A 16638-nucleotide genomic window follows, 5' to 3' on the forward strand; every position below is an offset into this window, starting at 1 on the left:
ATCAGACCTAAAAGCCAAACTACGCAGAATAAGTCGGCTGATACCAATAACAGCGTAATAACAGACAAAGATTAAAATAGAACACCATAATAGTATAAAAATTAAAGCAGAGTTAAGACCAACATGATAATCAACAGGTTTCTGAATTAACATATATTTTAAATGTATACATTTTTGCAAAATATGGCAATCATGTAGAAATAAAGCTTTTTAAAATACTATGAGTGGTAAAAAACGAATGAAGACAGAACCATTTCTTAAATCCATTAAGTACACTTAACACAGCATTCAAGAGAGGTCTTATGCGAACAAAACAAAAATATATACATGTGTACCTCCATCCTTCTTCTCCAATTCGTCCCTAATTAGAGGGGAAGTAAGTATCACCTTCAAAGTTAGCGTGGGCTCTTTTGTATTCCGAATTATAATAGAAGCCTCATCTACACATTGTTCCACTTGGTATTTCTCTTCTGTGAGTTTCTGAAAGTCACCAAGATTTCAAAAACAACCAGTTAATTATTTTAAAATCTCAAAAAATGAATGACTGTCGCTTAGTTTTCAAATGTTATTAACTATTAATAATACTAGGCTGAAAGAGTAAAGTCCTTAACTAGTTTAGTTTAAGGATAACATTTCTCTCTCCTCCCAACTTACCAGAACAAATCTTTCTCCACACTTCAAAATGCAACCATAATGTCAACTCTCTATACAATTATTAAACAATCTTTAAAACCATTCTTTCTAATATTTGAAAGTAAAATACCAACAGCATCATTATGTGATAATGGGTGAAATTCTGTTCTTAAAATTCTTACAGAGAGCTACTGTAAAATAATGAATTGCTGAGAATACTCTCAAATTCCTTTTTGACCAGACTATCTCAAAAGGAACTCCTACTTGTGAAGGACTTCCAAATATAAGATTAATAGGTTTTTACATAAGATTATGTAGATTTTTAAAGAGCATCAAGTAAGAAAGAATGAGAAAGGATTTCAAAAATTAGTATAAACAAGTAACTTCCTTTCTCAAAGGAAAGGTAGATCTCAGAGATCACTCCAGTGAGACCTATCATCATGGGACAAGTCACCTGACCTCCACAGGGAAACATACAGTACTTCTTTAAGCATATAATTACACATATATAATTTAAGGGCCTTCCACAAAATAATCACCAATTAGAATCACATATTAAGCTATATTTAATATTATTATACATTGAATATTTAGTTTAGTAAGTCACACAGATCTTTCTTGGTGGTGAAATCTATATTTATTACCTGACATAGAATGGAAACACTACTAGGTCTTTGCATATCAGTGTGCATTAAAAGAACTCAATGCCCTTTTCATAAAAATAGCATTTTACCATTAAACATTTATATCAAAAAATATAGCAAAATAGAAAATTCATTATCCTAATTTTGAATAAAGAAAACCAGGGAAGGGAAAAGGCCACACACACAGTCACTGAAAAAACCAGAACTAGAATATAGAGAAAATGAAGAAACCTGTTTACATTGACACTATAGTAACATTAAAGATGCCAGCAGAGAATTAGTCAGACTAAATCTTCAACTATGTATGCAGATCACCAGATATGAGTTCTGGGCTAATTAGAAGTGATTCTTGGTTTTGGTCACCCTTATTGCTTGCTCAAGGAAGTTCTAAAATTGATCTAGAAAAGAGTGTGTAGAGAAAAGGTATGGTACAACAGCAATTAAATAAGATACTTAGATTACTGGAAGTTTTGCTATGGTAAGTGCTCAGGAAAAGATTAATTCACAAGAAAATAAAATAGTATCATATCAGAAACCGGTTTTCCATACAAACACCAAGAAAACAATAGAGAGGCAGGGAATAAAGGTAGAAATCACGCTTAAAATGATTTTTCTGGGTGGCTCAGTCGGTTCAGCCGCTGCCTTTGGCTCAGGTCATGATCCCAGGTTCCTGGGATCAAGTCCCACATCAGGCTCCTTGCTCAGCAGGGAGCCTGCTTCTATCTCCACCTCTGCCTGCTAGTGTGCTCTCTCTCTCTCTGACAAATGAATAAAATCTTTAAAAAAAAAAAAGATTTTTCTGAAATATTAATAGTAATAATAATGTGTGTATGTATAAGGGCATATATGTGTACATGTTTACAACTTAATCTGAAATGGGTATACAATTATGTCCCCATTTTACTTGGATACCTCTTCTGAAATACTTACAGCAATGGATCTAACCATCACACAAAGCAACTGGTTTCAGGGTTGGATAACTATTGGCTATGATAAAGTGAAATACTTTTAATGTCTACCACTGGTCTTAAGAGCCCAGGCTTCTTTTAACTTCTATAAGAAGCCCTTCAAAGACCAAAAAATATGTGTCTTTTTTTGTCTTCTCTTGCCTAAAAAGCCCCAGTCTCTTCCAATTTAAAATGGTTTACAAAGATTGCACTTTCTTTTGGGTCCTTTCCCTTGAACACTTACTTGCTAACTCAACAAGAACATTTTAAAATCGTGGGGCCTGAAATAAAGACCCTCACCAAGGAGACAAAACTGTAGACAGAGTTTATACAGTTCTGATCTCCACAGAGAAAGATCTATTAATGCAGACTGAAATTTGGCCCAATCTCCCATATCAATACTTGAGAAATGTGATATATTTTCAGAATAAGAACTTCTGTTATTTATAGCCCTGGCTCTCAACTCCTTTTCTACCCTGACACAGGTAAGGAATAGGACCACTCTGATAAGAAACAGGACTCACTACAGGGAGCAGAAACAGGGGTGAGATGGTTGAAAAGCCTCCATGGATTACTTTACCCTAGATTTAAGAGTAACAGTGTTCATTGTAATAAAAGCAGGAATACAAATTACATTTTAAAACAATATAAAAAACAGAAATGAGGGGGTGCCTGGGTGGCTCAGTGGGTTAAGCCTCTGCCTTCAGCTTGGGTCATGATCCCAGGGTCCTGGCATCAAATCCCACATCGGGCTCTCTGCTCAGTCGTGAGCCTGCTTCTCCCTCTCTCTCTGCCTGCCTCTCTGCTTACATGTGTCTACTTGTGATTTCTCTGTCAAATAAATAAATAAAAATCTTTAAAAAAAAAAAAAAAAGAAAGAAGGAATTTTATTAACATTCTAATAACAGAGAGTATAGCTAGCCAGAAAGTCCTGTTATTGAGCTGTTTTTTAAAAGCTCTATTGGAGGGATTGGGTAGCTTAGTCGGTTAAGCATCCAAATCTTAATTTTGGCTCAGGTCATGATCTCAGAGTTGTGGTATCGAGCCCCACACTGACCCCTGTGCTTAAGATTTCTCTCCCTCACTCTTCCCCTTCCCCTCACCCTCACTCCTCACCCCCCCCAACACTGTCTCTAAAAAAAAAGCTCTATTATTATATCCCATGTTCCTCACCACTCTCCCTCCCCAAATGATAACAAAAGGACTTGAAATAATTTTTTAGGAGAAATCAATTTAACCCTATGAAGAACCAAAAACATTTCTTCATTCATGAACTAAAAATGGAAATGCCAAATGTATGTTCAGTCACTAACAAAACCATATCTTGAGATCTAAGGCAAAATGAAAATATAACGCTCCAAAAACCAATATAGGGAAATGTGTCAACAAGTAAGACAAATCTGAGTGTCAATAGATTAAAAAAGGAAGATGGTTTTGAAGATCAACTTGTAAATGTGAAAGCAAAGTATCCAATAACAAAGCTAAAAACAAATTTAGAATTCATATAATTTGGTGGGGGGGGGGGCTTTTTTAGAAGAAATACAAATAAAAGAAACAAATTCAACAAAAGAGAACATTCAACTCAAAGAACTTCGTAGGCACCTGAGGGCTGATTCATGTGACATGGATATAAGGACTAACCAATATGAAATCATCAAAAAGCTACAATCTGATTATACCACAGACAACACATGTGAAACTGGAAGGTGATCACAGCTTTCCAATTAGTGATGCAGCTGGCCCTTGGAGCAGACTGGCAGACCAGGTCCTGGGGCGGCCACAGCCCCAGACCAAACCATTGTCTTCAGCCCTGGAGAGCCATCCACCTTCACAGGATTCTCCAAAAAGCATGCCAACATCAAATTTTTCTAAAACCATCCATTGGAAAAAGGTTTGGAACAAGGAATTTTAGTGACTTTCTATGAACAGGATGAAAGGGTTACTGTTAACTTAGTTTTCAATTTTATTATCACCTATGAAAGTCTCTAGTTGTCTATGCTCCTTCTGATCTTTCTTGCATTATACCAACCCTTCCAGAAGTTTTTAAAACTGAGAGACCTAGTCTGAAAAACATGAAGCCTCTCAACAAGATATACCTGAAAATTGAAGACTATACCTTAAGAGCCATCTTCGGGGTGCCTGGGTGGCTCAGTCGTTAAGTGTTTGCCTTGGGCTCAGGTCATGATGATCCCAGTATCCTGGGACTGAGTCCCATGTTGGGCTCCCTGTTTACCGAGAAGCCTGTTTCTCCCTCTCCCACTACCCCTGCTGTGTTCCCTCTCTCGATGTCTGTCTCTCTGCCAAATACATAAATAAAATCTTTAAAAAAAAAAAAAAAAGGGAAAAAAGCCATCTAGTAAATATATCCTGAGCACTAATCATCAGAAGTTTGTTTTAGATGTGATGGATGTTCACTGACGCAGAGTAGCAGTATTCCCCTTTTTCTGCACCTACCCTTTACTATTACCAATTCCTTATTATTAATTTCATCAAGGTCGCTACCTACTTTCACCTTTTTACAAATTCTCCTAGAGGTTCAATTAAACTGTACTCACCTGAATCTGAATAGGAAGATTATCTTTGACTGTATTTAACAGGGTCTCTGTGGGTTTGTCTTTGCACATTAAAACCAGCTCCAAGTCCATATCATCTTTAATCAGCAAGCCTTTTGCAACCAGGCCAATCCTCATTACACCACACAATGTCCGACCACCTTGATCCCTAAAAATAAAAGTCTAAATGATTACTTTTACAACCTATTTCCCAAACTATAACTTAATCATCACTTGGCTTCCTGGGTATATAAGAAGTATATAAATTCAGACATCAAAAATTAAGTCTCAGTTTTAAGACTAATAAAGTATCTGTCTTCCCCAAGGAATGAACAGGGAGCGTCTTCCTTTTAATTCTTTATTAAAAATCTTTTAATTCTTTATTACATCTATGTGTTTGTTCCGAGGGTCTATATGTACTATATCCCCTTACACATTTTTAAAAATATTTTTAAACTTCTTTTATCTTTTATCTTTTTATTGGTGATTAAAGAAATTTGTGAGAAACCTGAACACCAAAAGTATACTGAAAAAGAGCATCAGGGTGGAAATCTAAAAGACCTGAACTCTACTCTTACGGGTGCCTGCTGGCTCAGTACCCGTAACTGCAAAACGGCCATTAGCTGCATGAGCCGTAGCTCATCCCTTCTAGCTGTATCATTCTAGGAATCTACAAAAGTTTATGGGGAAAGCAGAACAATGTGATAAAACTAGAGAGCTGAAGAAAGAAGGAAGAGACCAAAGATAACCTGCCAGTATATGCATTCTAAATCCAGCTGTGGCTAAAAGAACAAAGAACATCAAGTAAGGAATGGTACATAAAAATAATGTTAACATCTACCCTTAATTTTAATACTAAAAATTTCTTATAGGTTCATTTCCCTCATCACCAGGGAAATCTTAACTGAAATGTAACTGATCTTAGCAGTCATGCAGCCAGTAAGCAAATGTCTGAGTACAGAAAGTATACTAAAGATCCCATCTCTCCTGTTCCCGAGGCTCACCCTATAGCAAAGTATAAAAAGTAACCTGCTTTTTAAAAGGGGAAAAGAAAGTAACATCTGAGAACAAACTGCATGCCACCGACTCTCATTAAACCTTACAGCAAGGGCACCCTCGGTGGCTCAGTCAGTTAAGCATCTGCCTTCAGCTCAGGTCACGATCCTGGGGTTCAGGGATGGAGTCCAACATACGGTTCCCTGCTCAACGGGGTGTCTGCTTCTCCCTCTGCCTCTCTCCCCCTCCCCCACTCCCACCCCATTCCTGTATATGCACACATGCTCTCTCTCTCAAAAATAAACCTTTAAAAAAATAAAAATAAAAAATAAATCTCACAACAAGCTTGCATTTAAAAGACAAGTAATGTCAATCTCAGAAAGGCTAATTAATTGTTCAAGTTCACATAGAGAGTCAAACACAGCCTGAATTCAAACTCGAGTTGGTGTGATCACAATGCTCAGGCTTTTTACATTATTAGGGTTGCTTTCCAAGTTCAGAAGAAAGAGAGGTCAAAATTAGAGAGGTCTGACTTCAGACTTTGATAAGGTTAGAGAGAAAAAAGGTCATTGTAGCTGGGGCAAAGAATCAGCAGAGTGGAGAATGAACTAGAGAAAGGATAAGGGAGAGAAATATTGTGGCAGTAGAAATAAGACAAGAAATTATAAATAATCCAGACACTGGCTAAGTGGCTGGCATTCCTTAGAGATTCAATTAATATTAAATCAATGAAAAACTATAAAGGGTGATTTAAGTATAGAAAGAAATAAATAAGTATAGAAAGAAAAGGGGTTTTAAAGCAAGTGATCCAAACAGGAAATTATTTGATATTAAGAAGAGATTCCATCGCCTTTGATTCTTCTCCTGTATCCCTGTCCTCTCCTCATTCTCCCAAATCTAGTAACAGTTGATAAATTTTCCCTCCAGGATCACCCTCGAACAAATGCCTTCAAACTAGTTTCTGTTCAGGCTCTTACTACGTCTTACCTAGACTACGCTCAATAACCATAGCTTCACTGGCTTTAATGAGTAACTTCTGCCATTCTGATCCACTGTATACGACCATTACCAGAGTAACCTTCCAAAAGCAGTCCAAAGACGACACTCTGCCTGTACTTTCTTAGTGTCCCACTGAACACTCAGGCACTTAGCACACTGGGAGCCAACTGAGAAGACAACATGACTTTGTCATTCAAATTCTGGCACTGCCACTCAGTACTGTGACATTGGATAAATTACAAATTACCTGACTCTTTTGAGCTTACCTTCTCATTTGTGGGGAAAAAAAAAAAAGAAAGAAAGAAAGAAAAAGAAAAAAATGCCTTTTTTACAGAGTAGTCCTTAAGAACATCATGTAAGTAATGAACTTTAGTGCAGATGCTGGCATACATTAACAGCGCAATAAACAATGCTATTAATCCCTAAATGGTCCATAAGCTTTCTCACACCTAGAACTTTGCTGAGATTTATGTTTTCTTCCACTTTTAACTGCCTGCCAAAAGCCTTCCCGGACTCTGAGCCTACTGCAAATGCCACTTCCTTCATAAAGTTTTTTCTGATCCCCAGAACCAGCATATAAACTCTCCCTGCTCTACACTTTCACATTTTAGTCACAGGAATTTGAGGCGAATGTGCTAAGAAAATCAGATTTGGAGTCCCAACAGATGAAAATGAATCCTGGCCCACCACACATACTCATTCACTGACCTCAAGCAAGTTAAAGTTTGTTAATGATTCCAAGTCACTCTTTTCATATGCAAATTTGAAGCAACAGAAATTTCATAGGTAAGATGGGGGCAAAGGAGGAGAATGATAATAACCCATACCAGCAGGTTTGTTGTAACGTAATGTGAAAAACAGTTGGCTAGAGTAACTGGCACTCAGTAAGTGTTTAGCTATTATTAACTATCCATTACTACTTGCTTATTAAATTCTATGTCATAATTCAGATATACTTGATCCTACGCAGATGACAGCATGACAGAACTGAGAAAGGAACTCCTACTACAGCCCTGAATTTAAATAATTTAAATACAGGAGATACCATAAAGCAAACACCCAAATATAGGGAATTACTTAAAATTAAGAACAGAACCCTAATATTCCTAATAATATAAATAGTGGAAGGTTTCTCTGAGTCAGCTTGTAAAAAGGTAAAATAAAGAGAACACAGGTAAAAGCTGCCTAACAGTGCCTGGCAGCAGAAGGTGCTTAATAAATAGAACATAGCCCTCACCCATCTTGGTGCCTTCTGTAGTACTTAGCATACATCAGGAGCTCAACCCATGTCTATTACTAGAAAAGAGCTCTGTTCTCAGATGTGCCTGCCTCTGTTTTACACAAAATAAGGACCCAAACATTGTGCCCTCCTTGAGTTCTGACACATGGGAGGAATCAAGACAAGTGTTCAACCTAGAAATGTTCACAAAGACAGTCTAGAGCACCCACACACAGAGCTATATTTACAAGTCCAAATGAAAGTGTGGAGCACATTATTTTTTAAAAATCTTCAAAATACAGTGACCTGATCCAGTTAAGCAAAAGTCTGCTGGAGCACTTTTCAAAAGTCTGCGCAGCCTTGAAAAAACAAACAACAGAAATAGTACTGAGAGAGTCTAAATTCCAACAGTAAATGAAACTCCACTTAAAAATGGTAAATTTGGGGGGCACCTGGGTGGCTCAGTGGGTTAAAGCCTCTGCCTTCGGCTCAAGTCATGATCCCAGGGTCCTGGGAACGAGCCCCGCGTTGGGCTCTCTGCTCCGTGGGAAGCCTGCTTCCTCCCCTCTCTCTCTGCCTACTTGTGATTCCTCTCTCTCCGTCAAATAAATAAAATCTTTAAAAAAAAAAAAAAAAAGGTAAATTTTGGGTGGGAGGTCGGGGTACCAGGTGGTGGGTATTATAGAGGGCACGGATTGCATGGAGCACTGGGTGTGGTACAAAAATAATGAATACTGTTATGCTGAAAATAAATAAAAAATAAATTTTTAAAAAATGGTAAATTTTATGTTATACACATTTTATCAAAAATTTTTAAGAAGTTTTTGAAAGGGCATAAACACATTCCATAGTACAAATTTAAATATGAAGTGCAAAACTATTTAATTTGCACAGGGACTGAGATATATAGAGCTAGATTACTGGATACTACTAATTAACATAAACCTCAAAATTTGACAGTATCTATTTTAAAGCCATCACATTCAAGAAAAACTGAATTACTGCCAAGAACGTCCAAGCTGACAAGGCTAGTACTATACACAATGTAGATATTACCTGTAAACAGCTAACAAATTCAAGGAATTATGTTCTTCAGCTGAAAACTGATACTGATTATCTTGCATGTAAAGATGAAAAAGTTACACTATATTTCACAGAAGAAAATCGATTTATCAAAACTTCCCCACTATTCTTTATTTATCACAATTTAAATTGTAAGCTGAAAAAAAAAATTCTATAACCTGTATCTTTGATATAGCCAAAGTAATGCTCTTAATCCTATAAATACAGTACAATTAAATGAGCTTCTTCTTTCTAAGTAAATCATATTTATTCCAATTATAGTGTCACTGCTCAAAACAGTAAGCTTACTACGTCATACAGAGTTTCTTGATCTAACTTCAGTTATCATGAAGCTTCATCTCACTCATCTCTTACTGTTGTTATAGCACTGAGAATACTCTGCCCTAACTGCTGAAGGTTCTGGCTCCTGTTAGTCCTTCATTCATTCCACAAATATCCAGTGAGCATTTACTACATGCCACACACTGTGTTGAATCCTGGGACTCAACAAGGTAGGTATGGTCAAAAACACATTTAGAACACATTTTCCTCTCCACCAAGATTTTTAAATACCTAAAAAAAAAAAATGACATTTTATGATTTCCCCAAAGACCTATTTCTGAATTCAGAAGGCTGAACCAACACATGAAAAAAGTGACATTTCATAATCTCCAAAATGACAACTTCAAAGGGCTTGGTGCACTCTCAAAAGGCATCCTGAACAAGTCCATCTTCTTTTCCTGGTCTAATCATTGTTTCTTTCTTGACTTCCTTTCAAATGTAACTTGGAAAAATTCCACAAACATTTACTTCCTTGTTTACAGTCGTATAAATGAGAAAACCTAAAGAACACCATATACCAAACGAAACCCAGTGGGAGAGGACTCAGCTTTTCTGAGCACTGCAGTACAGCTCCACAAAGGTTAGGCCACACTCACTTGGAATAGGTGTCTACGGCCTCATCCTTCTTCACTTCTGTCTCACCCTCTGTTTTTGTGCCTTTATTTGTTTCATCGAGCCAATCTGACACATGTTTAAGAGCACATTCAACAGTAGACACCATATTCTGAACAGCTTCAAGTTCCTCTGGAGATGGATAGATTGTTGAATGTTTCACCATAACATGGCGATCATCATTGGCAAAAGATCTAATAGATCTCTGTCAAAAGAAAGAAAACAATTACTTCAATAAAAGTAATGTTACCTGAAAAGCATGATATACAAATATATTAAAATACATATATGTATTTCAGTCAAGTCATAGCATTGTCAAACCACTGCAGAAACAATTAATGTTGAGACAACAAAAAATTGCACAGAATAGAAAATAAATCATCATTCTACTGAACTCCACATTAGAAAATTAGCGATTTTTCATTCTTATTTTGCTAAGATTCACCCAGGTCACTTTCCGCATCATGTACATGCTACCTTTTAGCTGAATCTAGTATTTTGAATACCAATACATACAGACGATCTTTGAAAAAGGTCATCTGTATCACACATCGTCTGCAAGAAAAAGATACTTCCTAGCTTTGACAAAGTATCTAGGAACCATGATGGTGACTTGTGATAGCCAGTCACTCCTTTCCAAACTGCTAAAGAATTATGCAACTTGAAAAATTGAGATTTCATAATACAGTAATAATATAAAATACAAAGATATGTGTCAACACTATAGAAAAACTGTGGGTAACATCAGAACTCTATTTACTATTTGGCATTCACACCCTTGGTGCAAGGCCTTAATTTTTAAAACAGATTAGCAGAAAACATCCCAAACTCCAAAATGGGGAAAATACATACTACAAAAGAATCAACTCCCCAAAGTAATTTATGAATGTATTACGTTCTCAATCAAATCCTCTCAAGATAGCTTTACTTAATATTCAACAAAAATCATTTTAAAGCTCATTTGGAGAAAAAAAAATCAATGAAAATATCAAGAAATATTCTACAAAGATGGATGAGTGGTACCATTATACTAAAACAAAATACCAAAAATTTAAAAAGCAGTAATTAAGGGCGCCTGGGTGGCTCAGTGGGTTAAGCCGCTGCCTTCGGCTCAGGTCATGATCTCAGAGTCCTGGATCGGGCTCTCTGCTCAGCAGAGAGCCTGCTTCCCTCTCTCTCTCTCTGCCTGCCTCTCCATCTACTTGTGATTTCTCTCTGTCAAATAAATAAATAAATCTTTAAAAAAAAAAAAAAGCAGTAATTAAAATGACACGCTAGCCCAGAAATCAGTGGAGCAGATTAAAACCTAGAAATAGAATGAATTTCATGAAAATTTAATAGAGCAGATCCTTCACACTCATGAGTCACACTTCCAGAAACTTTTGAATATTTCCAAATTTACAAATACCATGAGGACACTTGTACCAGTACACCGCAAACTGAACGGGGATAAGTTGGTGAGTTTCCATAAAGCCCAAAGTATTCCACTTAAAGGATGGCTACAGCGTCTTTACTTAAATGAACTAATATGCCAGTAGATGGTAAATATTTTATTCTAAAGTCTACCACAAACTAAAATATTCTCAAGTCCTTATCAGTCCTGCCTCTTGTTTTATTTGAATATTAATGTTTAAAAATCACACTAGTTTGAACACTAGTTAATTAATACTACAGTATTACCGTCCCCTATAAAATGAAGCACACTATAGCTAAAAAGGTAAGTAAACCTTTGAAACCTTCAATTATTATAAGGACTCAAATCAATCACAGAGCTTTCCTTTTTTTCTAGATACAACCCATTTCTGTCTAGATTTCTGCCTTGCTCACAGTCCAACCAGTTTTCTAACTAGAATCTTTTGCCGCAAAGAAACCAACTTTTTAATCACTTCTTGAAATTACTCACATATCCCAAAATAAGTAACAAGAAAACAAAAAAGCCATATGACAAATTGGAGATGCAAGGTTGTTCTAGAGAAAAATTATTAAATTATTTGACTTCTCTTTAGAGAAGAAGAAATTTACTAATTTTTTAGTTCTGAATGGTGGAGAAAAAAACTGTTAACTTGGGATCGTCTCTGTCATTTAGTTTTATGGTGAGTTACTAATTTATTTAGTTAGCTAAATTACTCAGCCCTGCACACTGGCCTTCCCTTAACAAAATGACATACTGTGACATACCACAAAGCTTTGGTGTTTCTCTCACAAATAACACCCTGCCAATGTTAAATCCAAGAATATTAAATCCAAGACTCTACTGTTTGTGACAGGATAAGCACCATGAAACAATGGTCAAAGGAAGAATAAGCAGTATTACAAAAAAAAAAAAAGACCAAAAAAATGGGAGGGTGGTCTTATTTACCCCAACAAGTTCCAAATGGACTTAAAGATTTTGTTTTTTAAGATTTTATTTATTTATTTGACAGAGAGATCACAAGTAGGCATAGAGGCAGGCAGAGAGAGGGGGGAAGCAGGCTCCCCACTGAGCAGAGGACAGATGCGGGGTTCAATTCCAGGACCCTGAGATCATGACCTTAGCCAAAGGCAGAGGCTTAACCCACTGAGCCACCCAGGCGCCCCTTAAAGATTTAAAAAATTAAATTAGAAATAATATGCAGAAACAGAAAGTTGTCATTCAGCCCTAAGATCTAAGGTGTAAAGCAATAGGAAAAACTGGAAAACACCTACCAACCAATTAAATTTTAAAAACACAAAATTATGTAAACACCAGGAAATCTAAACTAAATTTAAAATGAATAAACTAGGAAAGGAATTTTTATCAACTATAACAAATGACAGTAAAAAGCAATTAAAGTGTAAGAAAATCAAGACTATAATAAATAAATTTGAAGAAATGGAAGTCACAGTATCCTTTCTTAAACCTCACCTAAAACGAAATGACAGAGAAAATCCCAAGTTAACTAACATTTCTCCCCACCATCCAGAATTAAAATATTTGGGGAATTTCTTCTCTAAGAGCAAGTCAACTAAATTATAATCCTTAGAACAAATTTTTTAAAAAATCAACACTTAAAGAAATACCATCAGACTTGCTAAACAACATATTTCAAACATACTGATGATTAATATTTTTGTGCTTTTTCTCCCACTTATAACATCTTTTTTAAGTCTTTTCTCACTTATACTTAGGGAAAAAATTCACACAACATCCTCCAGAACCAAAATACTAGAAGAAAAAAAATCAACACATTTTACCAGCTGAAACACTAGGCACCAGAGATTATGATCTCATCTAACATCTCATCTAATTTGAGTATGAACTTTCCACAAAAAAGCAAGATTTACTTGAGGTTAAGTTCAATGCCCCCCAATACTAAACACTTAACCCTGTTATTTTAAAAGCATGTGGAAAAGGTAACTTTTGAGTTCAATACTCGAACATTTCATAAAATTCTGTACCATCCGTATCACTCATTAAAGCATTAATTTCAGATTTTTTATGTCCATGGGAAAAAACTGAACTTCAGGTAGAAGACTAGAGAAAAATTATACAATTTCAAGTTCAAGGTCACCTAAGCCATCCTTGTATCAGTTTGCTAATGTCAGTTTTATTAGAAAATATTATTTATGAGCCTTCCTTCCTTTGTATTTAATAATTTATGGCCTGAGGGCTCATGGGGCTTCATCTTGTGGTTTAAAGGGCTCATAATAAATCTGAACTCATTGGCTTTGCTTAAATAGTAGAGTGCCATCTTTATCTGATACACTAGAGCCAAAAATTAACACCATTGTCTTTCACTTGCCTTCACTATTAAATTTTCAATTTTAAACTACTGGAATCTTTTATAAATAAATGAAGGAAACACAAATAATACCTACCATGATTTTCTATAGCGTTTTAGCTTCTTTTTCCAATCCTTTCCCCACTTTCTTGTCGTCTTCACTAGACACTGTTTTGTGTAACAGTACCTCCTCATAAGCCTGAGTCCCCTGGCAACTCAGAGTCAATATGGCAAAGATGTTTGAAGACTTATTCTCTAGAATACACCTGCAAGAGAAAAAGAAAAACAACTTTTCAAAAATGATTATTTACAATTAGCTTCATATCTGAGTGTGGAGCCCATAAACATGTTATTGACTAAAAAGAAATAATCTTGGAGCACCTGAGTGGCTGAGTCACTTGCCTTTGGCTCAGGTTATGATCCCAGGACCCTGGGATGGAGCTTGGCGGGAAGCCTGCTTCTCCATCTCCCAAACCCTCTCCCTCTCCCCCCAACCCTCTCTTGCTATCTGTCAAATAAATTTTAAAAGTTAAAAAATTAAAAAAGAAATAATCTTTATAGAGGAAAATGACCTCATTTCAAACAAAATAAGCTACAGTATCTTTTGAAGGCCTGAGGCCAAGAGCCTAAGTGATATGGCCAAAAAAGTAACACTCCTGGTTGTCAAAATGTGGCAGCTGGCTGACTTGCATTCAATGAAATAAATAAATAGGCACAGATTCAGCAAAGAAGTATTACCTGAAAAAGTAATACTACTATCCATGGTAACAACACTGCAGTTAACCATAAGATTTTCTATTAGAAACTGGCATTATCCAGACCTATCCAAAGAGCAGATAATATACCTGAAAATACACCACCATTGACTGAGACCATGAAGCTTTTCCACTTGAAATTGCCAGCATATGCTGGCACAATGTTTCTTCCTTAATCATTTTTAGGCCTAAAATTTAGAATGCTTTTTTGGCTCTGTTCCCCTAACTCCTGAGAAACCCTGCCCTGCCTCCTGACTTCAACCTGTAAGTGCTGTTATCACAAACTCCTGAATCTTCACTAGATCCTGACTTCATTACCCATGGATGACTCTCACCAAAACCCCACTGTGTATATCAGCTCAGAGGTCTATCACTATTCTATTACTCCTTTATTCCATCTTTATGAAGTTTTATTCCAGGTAGGGTAAAAGGAAACTCTTCTGAGCACTGATGAAATCCTTATAAAATTATAAGCCAAGATGTTAAAAAAACAAACAAAAGTAGACAGCAACCATTCAATGAGAATACATGCTTAGCTGTATGGCTATCAGAAGTTATTTACACACCACAGTATGTATAAACTCACAAAAAAAAAAATAGCTTCCTCAGGCGCCTGGGTGGTTAAGCAACTGCCGTCAGCTGAGGTCATGATCCTGGAGTCCCGGGATCGAGTCTTACATCAGGCTACTAGAGCTGCAGGGAGTGGGCTTCTCCCTCTGACCTTCTTCCCTTTCATACTCTCTCTCACTATCTATCAAATAAATAAATAAAATCTTTAAAAAAAAAAAAGTAGCTTCCTCTTCATCTCAATATCTTTCCTTTAAATTTCCTTTAAATAAGGAAACCCCCTATACTTCTGTCTGTAAGTTTCCTAATACTATCAGCTGCTCTCTTAAAGAAAAAAATCCTTGGGGCGCCTGGGTGGCACAGTCAGTTAAGCATCTGGGTCTTGGTGTCCACCAAGGTCATGATCTCACGGTTGGAAAATAGAGAGCCACTAAGACTCTCTCCCTGTGCCCCTCGCCCTCCCTGCTCACATGCTCGCTCTCTCAAATAAATAAATCTAAAAAAAGTTGTTTAAGTCCTTTTTGAGTTTTTGAAACCAAGAAAGTTACATTTAAGGCTCCCCAATACTGCAATGAAAAAAGAGACCCACAAATGATACTCAGCTGTGACCTACATGCAAAACTATTCCTATCTGGTCATCAACTTCCCTGACTCTACAAAATCCACCTGAAATAAGCTGGCAAAACTTGATTAAAAAAAAAAAAAAAAAACATGGAACTAAATTAATCAATCAGACTTACTTTATTATACATATCACACGAAGGTAGGGTGGGAACACAGACATGCTGCAATTCACAGGGTCTTTTCATACAACAAAGTCAAACAATCTAAAACATGATCCCATGGTAAGACACATCTCAAAGATCCTTTTGTATAAAGATCGTACTACACAAAGAAGTCTTCAGCATTTCCCATTCCCAACCCCACTTCACCATTCTAGGGGATTCAGCCATTCAATATTAGCTGTGAATACAGCAGCCAAAAAAGACTGCTATGTGTTCATTTGAGAACTGGCAGCAAAGTTCATGTGCTTCACTCTGTAAAAAGGTAAAGCCAAAAATTCAGCTGTATTAACAAAGTAAATTGAAGGCAGGAAAGAGGGGTGCCTGGGTAGCCCAATCAGTTAACTGCCTTTGGCTCAGGTTACGATCCCAGGATCCTGGGATCCAGCCCCATGTCATGCTCCTTGCTTGGTGGGGAGTCTGCTTCTCTCTCCCTGTCCCTGCTCCTCAAATAAAATAAATAAAATTTTAAAAAGAAATGAAAGGAAAAAGAAAAAAAGGGAAGAAGCTAAGAAAAAGTGGATGTAGTGGAGAAATTGTGGATCGCCAATACCAAAATACAGCATTCTTCAGTCATTTAGCACAGAGAGAACCACTCTACACATAAATCAAGCAGCTTTGGGTACTTCAGAGTATTATAGTATAGTGCAATAATCCATGATAAAAGCAGTGTATCTCAAGATCACATTATTTGTGCTATAAAAGCAACTTGAAAATCATCTGGCCCAACTTCATCCACCCTTCGATTTACAAATGAGCTAAAGAGATATTAAAGTCACACAACTAAC

At 36.5% G+C, this 16638-nt stretch overlaps 1 protein-coding gene across 2 annotated transcripts in view; it reads right to left on the reverse strand.

The window, feature by feature from the left end:
- Nucleotides 1-16638, reverse strand: part of LOC101675217 (spermatid perinuclear RNA binding protein) — a 145415-nt gene that overhangs the window by 59110 nt on the left and 69667 nt on the right. For both annotated transcript variants that reach the window (XR_006607427.1, XM_045082365.1), the window contains exons 2-5: nt 13844-14012; nt 9991-10211; nt 4780-4945; nt 336-480 (exon numbers count right to left, since the gene is read on the reverse strand). Coding sequence is in view for 1 of the 2 variants with exons in the window: in XM_045082365.1 (XP_044938300.1) it covers nt 336-480; nt 4780-4945; nt 9991-10211; nt 13844-13846 (535 nt within the window). In the remaining variant the exon portion in view is untranslated. The remainder of the gene's footprint in view (nt 1-335; nt 481-4779; nt 4946-9990; nt 10212-13843; nt 14013-16638) is intronic.

The sequence above is a fragment of the Mustela putorius genome, unplaced genomic scaffold (genome assembly GCF_011764305.1).
Source record: "Mustela putorius furo isolate JIRA1106 unplaced genomic scaffold, ASM1176430v1.1 tig00000596_pilon_pilon_pilon, whole genome shotgun sequence".
NCBI lineage: Eukaryota > Metazoa > Chordata > Mammalia > Carnivora > Mustelidae > Mustela > Mustela putorius.